The following is an 11,183-nucleotide window of genomic DNA, read 5'->3' as shown; positions in this document are numbered from 1 at the left end:
GCTCGGTAGGCTTCCTCACGCCTTTCTCAGGCTGTCATCTGTCGCAATGCGCCTCTGTTGCCGCCATCGCTATCGGCTTCCGTCCGACGTGCTGTGTCAACACGTCGAACTTGTGCTACTAGCTTGCTGAGCGCCATCTTTCTCCCACCAGGCAACTGCTGTAATCGAATCCCTATGTCGTCGGGAAATCCATTCACAAACGCCAGCCGCGCCGCTCTGTCCAGGCCTTCTCCCGTAAACCCAGCCAGCATGGCCAGTCTACGTACTTCCGCCGCGTACTCATCCACCTGTTCTCCCCCCCATCTAATAGTTCCTAGTTTAACGAAGGCAGCGTAATCGCTCTCCGTATACGCTTCTCTCAACCTCCGTTCGATGTTCTCCACATTCAACTTCTCTTCCTCGTCCATTTCTAAATACAGGGTCAGGGCGCTCCCTTCCAAGTATAGTGCCATGAGACTCGCCACATCACTTATTCCTTGTAGCTTGGCAACGAGCCTAATTTTTCGCATCCAAGCCATCACATCTCCTTCGCCATTAAAAGGCCTGATCACATCGCTGGCGATTCTAATCTTGGCTGCCATCGCGGCGAATTTCTATACGTGGGCCGAAATAGCTTGTGGTGTATGTGTGCGAGTAGATGTAATCGCCTTACCTCGTTTTCCTTTCATCGACTGCGAGTCTGTCTTGCGGTATCCAATCCTTGAAGCTTGCCCCGACCCAAAGAACACCAGGAATAGCAGCTGCTTCTCCCAAACCTAGACCATCGCTTAACATGTCTTGTCCTGACCACAACCCCGTTCGAAAAGGGCACGAATCCCGATCGAGGCTGCCTCTGCCCTTTTTCCTCTTCCGGTCAACTTGCCCTTCCGGTCAGCCTCCCCTGACACTGACGTCATACCACATCTCTTACCTTGCATCTCTCCCTTTCTCACACTATATATCATCATCATCATCATCATCATTTAACGTCCATTGTCCATGCTGGCATGGGTTGGATGGTTTGACCAGGGCTGGCAAGCTGGAAGGCTGCACCAGACTCCAGTCTGATTTGGCATGGTTTCTACAGCTAACCACTCCAAGAGTATAATGGGTGCTTTATGTGGCACCAGCATGGATGCCATTTGCATGACACTGGTATCTGCCATGACTACAGTTTTGCTTGGCTTGATGGGTCTTCTTCTCAAGCATGATATAATGCCAAAGGTCTCAGTCATTGCCTCCATGAAGCTGAACACTTGAAAGGAGTTCAGCCACTTTGCCTCTGTGAGACCTAATACTCGAAAGGTACTTTTTATGTGTCACTGTATACATATATATGTTTGTATCATTTAAGTTCATTAACAGGAAACGTTTTTGAATATGTATATAAAAGCTCCTATTTTAATATATCAGCTACAACCTAATGATACCAATTGACAATAGCAGTTTTATGGGATTGTACCAAGTTGTGCCAACATAATGTAGGATAAATGTAGTAATAACAATAATAATCCATGGATGGAATTTATAAATATTTTAATGCATCTGTATACACACAAACACATAAGAAAGTAGTTACTCTGAATAAAAACTGGCTCAGTTCAACTCATGCCAGCATAAAAATATGAACATAAAATGACAGTGACAATGATGATGATTATATGTGATGCATATCTGCACAATTTCCACTCAAAAGTCTATGGAAGAGAATTTAACCAAAGTTACCACACAGGAGCCAAAACAGTTGCAAAGCAAACTTCTTAATCAAACAGTCATGCCTGGAAGTACAGTCTTCTAGCAATCATTGCAGAAATACCACAACCTTTTGTGCAATTTGTGTCAACCAAATTCCTCACTCAAGGCTACAATATAACACTTGGTCACACAGCCATAAAGTTAGTTACATTCTTGAGTCATGCTGACTGATAAGGGCTGGTTTCCTGGTTTCCATGGTAAATAAATTCCCCACCTGAATGGGATGCAGGTCCATTGCAGGATTACTAATGTTTGCCAGATGAGTGGACTGGAGCAACTTGAAATGAAGTGTTTTGCTCAAGAACACAACACATTGTCCAGTCCAGGAATAAAAATCATAATCTTACAATCATGTACCCAACACCCTAGCCACTAGGCCATATGCCTCCACAGTCACACAGAAACACCTGTAAGCAAAGCCTTCCAGCAAGCACTATAGAAATAAGAATGAAATAGAAATACCTGTTCCTCTAAACGTTTCTGCTGTTCAATTGCTTTCACACGAGCTTTCCTCTCTTCTTTCTCTGCCTTGATACGTTCCTCTATACATTTTTTCTGCATCATCTGACAATATATAAAATAAGATTAATGTCAGGGTAAATAACAGACAGAGCATTACAAAGATGTGTTTGTCCATTGTCAATAAACAGAGTGGTAGGTGGAAGACATTAAATTATATATTCATCATAAATTGTTTGGAATGGTTGATCTTAAAAATAGACAAAGCTATAAACAGTAGCATGCAAAGTGAGGGTTGGACAGAGTTTACTGAGGTAGATTTTCTACAATGGGATGCCCTTCCTGTCATCAATTTTTCCCCATGGCCAGACATGTTTTTGCAGAATATAGGAATTGAAGGATACTGATTGTATGACAGTGACACTTATTTACAGCAATCATGTGGCATCAAGACAAGAAGACATAATTGCATGTGCACACACACACACACACACACACACACATGTATAAATACACATATGACAGGCTTCTTTCAGTTTCTGTCTACCAAATTCACTCACAAGGCTTTGATTGGCCCAAGACACTTTCCCAAGATGCTACGCAGTGGAACTGAACCCAAAACCACATGGTTAGGAAGCAAACTTCTTTAGTGCACTGTCATGCCTGCACCCACCAATCTCAGTATGTTACTGCTACTTATGTCAACTTCAGCAGGATTTGAATTGAAAATACTGGTGAACAAGACCAAATTATTGTTTCTAACATTCCCTTGACATATTTCCAGAAGGAAAAAAAATGTACTCTAAATTTTTCTGATATTGTGGGTATGTCTGTGTGGTTAAGAAGCTCACTTCCAAACCATCTGATTTCAAGTTCAGTGCCATTATGTAGCACCTTGGGCAAGTGTCTGATATTACAGCCCCAAGCTAACCAATGCGTTGTGAGTGAATTTGGTAGGTGAAAACTGAAAGAAGCTCATCATGTGCATGTGTGTGTGTGTGTGTGTGTGTGTGTGTGTGTGTGTGTGTGTGTGTGTGTGTGTGTGTGTGTGTGTGCATGCATGTGTGCACACACATGTGCATTGAAAAAAGTTCAACTTAAACAGATCTACCAATTTTTCTTCCATTTCTCTTCTCTTCCGAGCTTCCCTTTCCGTCTTTAAGCGCTTTCTCTCAATGGCACGATTCTCCAGATCTGAAATTCAACCGATTTCAGTTTCTTTTTAAAACTAAATTGGACTGTTTTTGTTGAAAAATAAAAATTAAAAGAGAAGACATTGATATCAATTCTCACATACCATTCTATAAACTTATATTATGTTCACTGGGTTTCTCATGGAGTTGTAGTCAGGGTACTTTAATAGTTGGGGGTGAAAGTACCCTCACCTATCTTTAACTGAAATAATGGAGTGTGAAATGTTATGACACTCTCTAACCAGGCTGCTTTACGATGTAGGCAATAAGTGCATGGTAAATATTTATACAAAAATCACTGCACATCAGCTAAAAGTGATCAACTAGCAGATTCAGTAGTATCAAATACACTGCTTTGTGGTAAACATCCCAGTTGTCTGAGTTCAAATCTGAGTTGCTTGAGTTCAAATCCTTTCAGGGTTGAGACACAAAATATCAATTCTGTATTGGGGTAAGTTCTTTCCTTCTGTCAGTGTGTCTGTCAATCTTTTTGGAAGAAATCAGCGGTGGACAGACCTGAAGAGAAACAGAGTCCACCAAGTCTAAAAATACCCCAAACATACTGCATGTCACAACACCACCTCTATAACCCCATCAAGGAATTGAGGATCTAAGGCAAAGCAAAGTACTTCAACCATTTATACATTGGCACATCTTTGTGGTTATTGTCACTGCATGTCGAAATCTGGAGTGGCTGTGTGGTAAGTAGCTTGCTTACGAACCACATGGTTCCGGGTTCAGTCCCACTGCATGGCACCTTGGGCAAGTGTCTTCTACTCTAGCCTCGAGCCGACCAAAGCCTTGTGAGTGGATTTGGTAGACGGAAACTGAAAGAAGCCCATCATATATATGTATATATATATATGTATGTGCGTATGTTTGGGTGTCTGTGTTTGTCCCCCCCAACATCGCTTGACAACCGATGCTGATGTGTTTAGGTCCCCGTAACTTAGTGGTTCGGCAAAAGAGACCAGTAGAATAAGTACTAGGCTTACAAAGAATAAGTCCTGAGGTCGATTTGCTCGACTAAAGGCAGTGCTCCAGCATAGCCACAGTCAAATGACTGAAACAAGTAAAAGAGTTAAAATGTATCATATAGATGTAATTTTTGATGCTGAATCCAAATTTGCTATTCATTTATTCCAGAAAAATTTTGTGAAAATATTACAGGTGTTCAAACTTTTCAGAATTTTCAGCCAATCAGAAAACAGCATGTTCACTGCCATCAGTGAGGAGGCAGGAGCCACCAACATGTTAAAACATTAAACTAGCTAGAGTAAACAACGAAAAACATTAAAACATTCATAAGCAAATTAAATATCTAAAAGCTATGAACAAATCAACAGGAGTTGCTAGAAATAACAGTGAAAACATTGCTTAAAACAAACGTTTATTAGTTTAAAAAATTCAAGAATGAAAGTTGTGGCCATCTCATTACTGTTCTAAAATATCTATATTGTACTAGAATTGCATTCCTTCTGTTATGAAAATAAACAATCATAGAACACGTGGTGGTTACACTCCTTGTGTGCATGTGCAGCATTTTTGGTTACTATGGAAACAGAGTTCTTTGCAATCAGCTATGGAAAATGTGGTACTTCTTTGCTTTGGTTACTATGGAAATAGAATTCTTCACCATGGTGATGTGTAAAATACTCACTTCTGATTGTCTAAAATACCCATGTTTTTCAAATTTTAAAGGCTAATAAGTTTTTAATTATGGATTTATAGGAAAAATGAATTTCATTTTCCTAATTAGTATACAAATCTTCCACATGCCAAATTTGAAAACAAATGGAACAAAATTGTAGACAGTGATGAAAACCACAAAGATCCACATTGGCTGCTATATATGGAAACACCTTTCAATAAAACAAATGAATTAATTTGGAACTCAATGCAGCTCTGAGGCTGTCAAACTGCCCAACCCATGTTAAATGATGATGAAGAAGAAGAGGAGAAGGATGAATCAAGGTTTGTAGTCAATCACCATAATAGTCACAATCATTATCAACAACAGCCAACAAGAAAGCTTCTGAGTGGTCAGTCAGATATGTAGCAAGAAACAAGACAAATCTCCCTCAAATCACATCCTACTGTCTTGTAAAAAGAGGAAACACATTTGATAATGTAGGCCTAGACACACATACTGGAATAAAAAGCAATGTTGTAATAACAAGGACACCTTCACCTCTTATTGTAGGTCTTGCCGGATCAAGGCCAACTCCATCAAGGTGATACATCGGTTGGTCTATAATATGACATCGTTCCATTTTTCTCTATCTTGTGTTCTCACAAATGTGAGGCCCAATGTTTTAAATCTAAGCTAATCTACACCAGTCTAGCTCTACCATAGCTGCCTTCTGCTGTCAGTTATTGAGACAATCATGAAGATCTCCCCGAGTTATAAAAGGATGGCTACACACATTCACTTCATTCACCTCTGTCACACTCCTTTCAAACTCTCACAGATCTACCAAACCATCCATCCATCCTTGATTCTCTATCTCTATTCTCTCTTTATCTATCTCCTTTATAACTTGAGAATAAGCCCTGATACCTCATCTTCACCATACTTTCTCTCTTTCTCACAGGAGTAGCCTCTGTAGAAAGACACCTGTTCCTGTGCTTCTTTAGCTTCTCAACACTTGGCATAAAACTGCACCCCCACTCAGTCAAAAGGTCTTGTTTTGTGAGTTACTTAATGTGCCAGTGCCATGAGAAAGTATCCAGTACATTCTAAAGTGGTTGGTATCAGGATGGGATACCAACCAGCATGTTAAATGATGATGATGATGATGATGATGATGATGATGATGATGTTGATGACGATGATGATGATGATGATGGTTGTTGATAAGGAGGAGGAAGTGGTGGTGGTGGAGGAAATACAGTTTCAACAACATTTCAACTGAACACTACAAGGTAACATTCATCAATGTTTCAGTGCTCCTAATGATGACATGTTCATTATATTTGTATGCTATGTTGTAGATCAAGATTGCACAATGGTAATGTAGAATGAAGGTGCAGTATGATAAGCCCCTGGGTGAACTGGTGTGTGAGGAAAATATTATTCAAACAAAATACAACAAAATACTTGCAGTGAATTTGAAACCCAAACATTTGAGCTGGTCATCTAATAGTGTATCCACATGGTCACAGTGATGAGTATGTCTTAAGACAGAGGTAATAATTTCAAATGAAACAAAGATGGACTTGTAGCCATGTGGTGGTACCAGGTACAATGAGTGAAGTAGATGACCAAGTTAGTAAGGCTCAGTGCCTTGTCATTGTATTGTTTGTTATGTCCAGGGACAAGGTATCATACAACTAGTATGTATGTATAGTATGGAGGGGTGGTGTATTATGATGTGGTACAGTCATGCAATATGGTATGGTGGCAGTGTATAGTAGTACGGAGGATGATGTTGTATGGCATGGATGATGTAGATGGTGGTGAGTAGTGATCTAAGTTCTTAACTTCGGGGCACAACTGTCCTGCCTGACACAACTTCAGTTAGCTCCTGCTGACAATCTCTGATATGGGTTGTTGTCAAGGATTACAAATCTCCATTGGAAACCATTGAAATACTAGGTTGGCATATGATGGGAGGGGTTTGCTTTGTCTCAGAAGCACCTACAGATGTTGTCTCAATAAAAAACACTGGTTGGCAGAGAACCTTAAACTGCTGATGTACTTTGAGAGTGCATCCTGATGATAATGATGATGATGGTGATGATGATGATGATGATGATGAGGATGAGGAGGAGGTGGTGGTGGAGGAAACTAAAATAGTGGTTATGAGCATACCTCATAACCACTATTTTATCTCTCTTTCCAGCTCTGCCCTAGTTATTCCTACACTCTTTTCTATAATGTGTGTAGCATTGTAACTCCTCTAGAGCAAGGAACCCATTCTGTTATGGCCCCTTTCTTCATACTTTAAACTCTCATCTTGTATCATTAACCGTCTCTCTCTCTCTCTCTCTCTCTCTCTCTCTCTCACTCTCTCTCACAAAAGGGGTCCTTAGTATTGTGAACTACATAGTGATCTCACTAGTGCTGGTGCCACAAAAAAAAGTAGCCTGTACACTCTGTAAGGTGGATGGCATTAGGATGGACATCCAGCCATAGAAACAATGCCAAAACAGATATTGGAGCACGATTTGGTCCTTGAACCTGTCAGACCCTGTCAAACCATCCAGTTCATGCTAGAATGGAACATGCACACACACACAGATAGAAGACAATCATGATGATGATGATGATGTGACTCAATGACGTACAGATTTGTATTAGTTACATTTGAAGAGCTAGATAAGTAGACTTCATAATTAATTGCAGTGGAGCTCAAATAACTCAGAGACCTAGGCTTTATTGGAATGTGAGCTCTTAGAAGAAGTTGCAAGGTCACCATATGAATGACTCATGAAGTGGTGTAGAGGTATAGAGTGCATTACAGTAAATGACTGAAGTAAAATAGAAGGGTGCTTACTACTCAAGAATGTTTCGTGTCTTTGAGATCGGTTTTGAGATGAAGTTCTGGTAGAAGCTGAAGGACAAGACTCATCATATGACTCAGTGCGAGAGCCTGTTCGAGAGTCTGTCTGAGAGTTTGTTTGAGATTTTGTCCGAGAGTCTGTTCGAGATTCTGTCTGAGATCCTATTCGAGATCCTGTTCGAGATCCTATTCGAGATCCTGTCCAAGAGTCTGTTTGAGAGCCTATTTCAGATTCTGTCTGAATTTCTGTATTAGACTCTATGTGAGATTCTGCATAAAATTCCATTTGGGATTCAATCCATGAGTCTGTCTGAGATTCTGCCCGTGAGTCTGTTTGAGATTCTACTTGAGATTCTGGAGAGCAACTTTTGGAGAGATTCAGAGAAAACATTAAGTTTAGTAAATAACAAACATTGCTATTGCTAGTTGTTGTTGTTCAGCTCCAGGTCAACCTATGACATAAGGTATACCAGTGATGATCATTCTGAATGTTTAGGGGTTTGTAGGACTATACTATCTAATGAGCTCTATCCTTGGACCATTTTCAAAAATTTATGGACACAATGGCTAATGTAGTCCTAGGTACACTATATCTGATTAAAAGACAAGGGAGCTAACTATAGGTCTGCTGAATTAGAACTAACCTGAAATTAAACAACAGCATGCTTACAAATGTCTCCTTTGTTTTGAGGAGCTTTGCAAAGTTGGGCATTAATATATTGTAAGGGCTGATGTTTAGATGATATTTTTAAGGGCTCATGCCTAACAGATATGCCGAAGGGGAAATGCTTTCAAGTAGATGAACTATAAAGCTCTCCTTGGGCTTGATTATAGTGCTATGATGTAGCACCTGGGTGAACTGGTGTGTGAGGAAAATATTATTCAAACAAAATACAACGAAATACCTGCAGTGAATTTGAAACCCAAACATATGAGCTAGTCATCTAATACTGTATCCACATGGTCACAGTGATGACTATGTCTTTAAGACAGAGGTAATAATTTCAAATGATATAAAGATGGACTTGTAGCCATGTGGTGGTACCAGGTACAATGAGTGAAGTAGATGACCAAGTTAGTAAGACTCAGTGCCTTGTCCCTGTATTGTTTGTTATGTCCAGGGACAAGGTATTCAACAGCTCAGTCCATTTAGCTATAAGTAGGTACCACACTATGGTATATTTCATTGTACAGTTTCCATGACCAAGATACTTGACTAACAACAGCACAGTCCACCTAGCTTGTAGGCAGGTACCAGTGTATGGTATATTTACTGTTCTGTGTCTGCAGCCAAGATACTGTCAACAGGTCAGTTTAACTAGCTGTAAGTAGGTACCAAAATGTGGTATACTTTACTGTACTGTGTCTGTGACCAAAGTATTTAAGTGTCAACAGCTCAGTCTATCTCACTGTAAGCACTACCATATGATACTTACAGTACTATGTCCATGACCAAGATACTTAATTGTTAACAGTTCAGTCTATGTGACTGTAAGCAGGTACCATGATATGGTGTAGTTCACTGTACTGTGTTCACAACTGAGATACTCAACTGTCTACTTTGTTGTAAGTAGGTACTATTGTAAGATACTAAAGTACTATCTCCATGACCAAGATACTTAACTGTTAAAGCTCAGTCTATGTGTCTTTAAGTAAGTACCACAGTATGATGTAGTTCACTATACTGTGTTCACAACTGAGATACTCAACAGCTCAATTTAACTAGCTGTAAGTAGGCACCACAGTGTGGTATATTCATTGTACTGTGTCTATAGCCAAGTTACTTAACTGACAACAACTCACTTATACATAGCACTAAGCAGGTATCATGGAATGGTATACTTCATTATGTCTATAGCAACAACACTTAATCCATTCTATTTAGCTGTGTAACTGAAAATGTTGGTGCAATTGTGTGTAACTGAAAAATTTTGTTTTAAAAATGGAATGAAGACTGCCTTACCTCTCTGCTGAAGAATGTTTTGATGTTTGGTTTAGAATCTGCTGTTTTACACCTCCAGATTTAATTGATGACAATGGATTAATATTAACTCCTTGATTAATCTTCATTTTCATTGAGATTTCATTCTTCAACTGTTCACAACGTTGATTGCTTTGCAATTCTTCAATTAATCGTTTCTGTTCTTTTAACTGCTTTTGTTGTTCTTTCATGAAATTCTTTTGGAATTCCAATTTCCTTTCTATCGACTGTATCTGGAACTTATTTGGTGCTGGCAGGGGTCGAGAAGCTGTCCTGTTCATGGTATTTAAAAAGTAAACAAAAAAATTCTTTTGGAGAATTTCACAAGAAATATGATATCAAAGACATTGACTTCAATCACCATGGTTTCTGGCAGAACATTTTAAGGATGGTCACTTTTAGATTTATAGTCATTTCTACAGTTTTATATGTGATAAAGCTTACTTCAAGGCTTGGGCTGGTCCACTACTAATAAATAGTAGACAGACACAGCAAGTAGTGTCAATCAGCAAGGTATGCCATATGGCCAGTCATGCAGATGACGAAGTTACATCGTCATAATATGGGACACATCAGCGGCGATGAGGAGTCGAACTACATGCAGTGGCAGATAAGACTAAAACAAAACTGAACTACACACAGTGAAAAATATATAAATTCTTTTGAAAAATGATTCTGAAGAAGAAAATGTCTGATAAAACTGGAACTCTTACACAGATCTGGACTATACACAGTGAAAAATAATATAAACCCGTTTGTAGGATTTCTGTCAGGTTGCTATGTGTTAGTAGTGCTACTGGTAAACAATGTAGACTGGTACTATCTGCGGCATTCTGAAAAGAAAATAATTCTGCGTGGAAGAAAAAATAATAAGTCCATGTGAAGGATTTAAGTCAGGTCGTTATGTGTTAGTAGCGCTACCGGTAAACAATGTAGACTAGTACTACCTGCAGCATTCTGAAGAAAAAAATAATTTTGTTGTGAAAGAAAAAAAAATCTCAAAGGGGGAAGGTGTTGTGGTGAACAACCCCAAGTTAGAAGTGGGCAAGTCCACTACTAATAAATAGTGGACAGACACAGCAAGTAGTGTCAGTTGGCAAGGTATGTCGTATGGGCCAGTCATGCAGACGATGAAGCGACGTTGTCATAATGCAGGACGTATCAGGGGCCTAATCCTTCCTATAGACAATACCATGATATATCACCATCATCATCAATAAATGCCCATTTTCCATGCTGGCATGAGCTGGATGATATATGTATATGTGTGTTAGTATATATATATATATATATATATATATATATATATAT

General features: G+C 39.4%; 1 protein-coding gene across 1 annotated transcript in view; it reads right to left on the bottom strand.

The window, feature by feature from the left end:
• The window catches only part of LOC106881062 (coiled-coil domain-containing protein 191), a 25,279-nt gene extending 14,155 nt beyond the window's left edge, over positions 1-11,124 (bottom strand). Inside the window, exons 1-4 of the mRNA XM_014931274.2 lie at positions 9,855-11,124; positions 7,886-8,256; positions 3,305-3,387; positions 2,197-2,298 (exon numbers count right to left, since the gene is read on the bottom strand). Coding sequence (XP_014786760.1) covers positions 2,197-2,298; positions 3,305-3,387; positions 7,886-8,256; positions 9,855-10,153 — 855 coding nt within the window. The 5' untranslated portion in view covers positions 10,154-11,124. The remainder of the gene's footprint in view (positions 1-2,196; positions 2,299-3,304; positions 3,388-7,885; positions 8,257-9,854) is intronic.
• Between the last annotated feature and the right edge of the window lie 59 nt (positions 11,125-11,183).

Source organism: Octopus bimaculoides, chromosome 5 (assembly GCF_001194135.2).
Source record: "Octopus bimaculoides isolate UCB-OBI-ISO-001 chromosome 5, ASM119413v2, whole genome shotgun sequence".
Lineage (NCBI taxonomy): Eukaryota > Metazoa > Mollusca > Cephalopoda > Octopoda > Octopodidae > Octopus > Octopus bimaculoides.
Note: the sequence above shows the minus strand (reverse complement) of the source record. Positions and strands in the feature narration are given on the sequence as shown.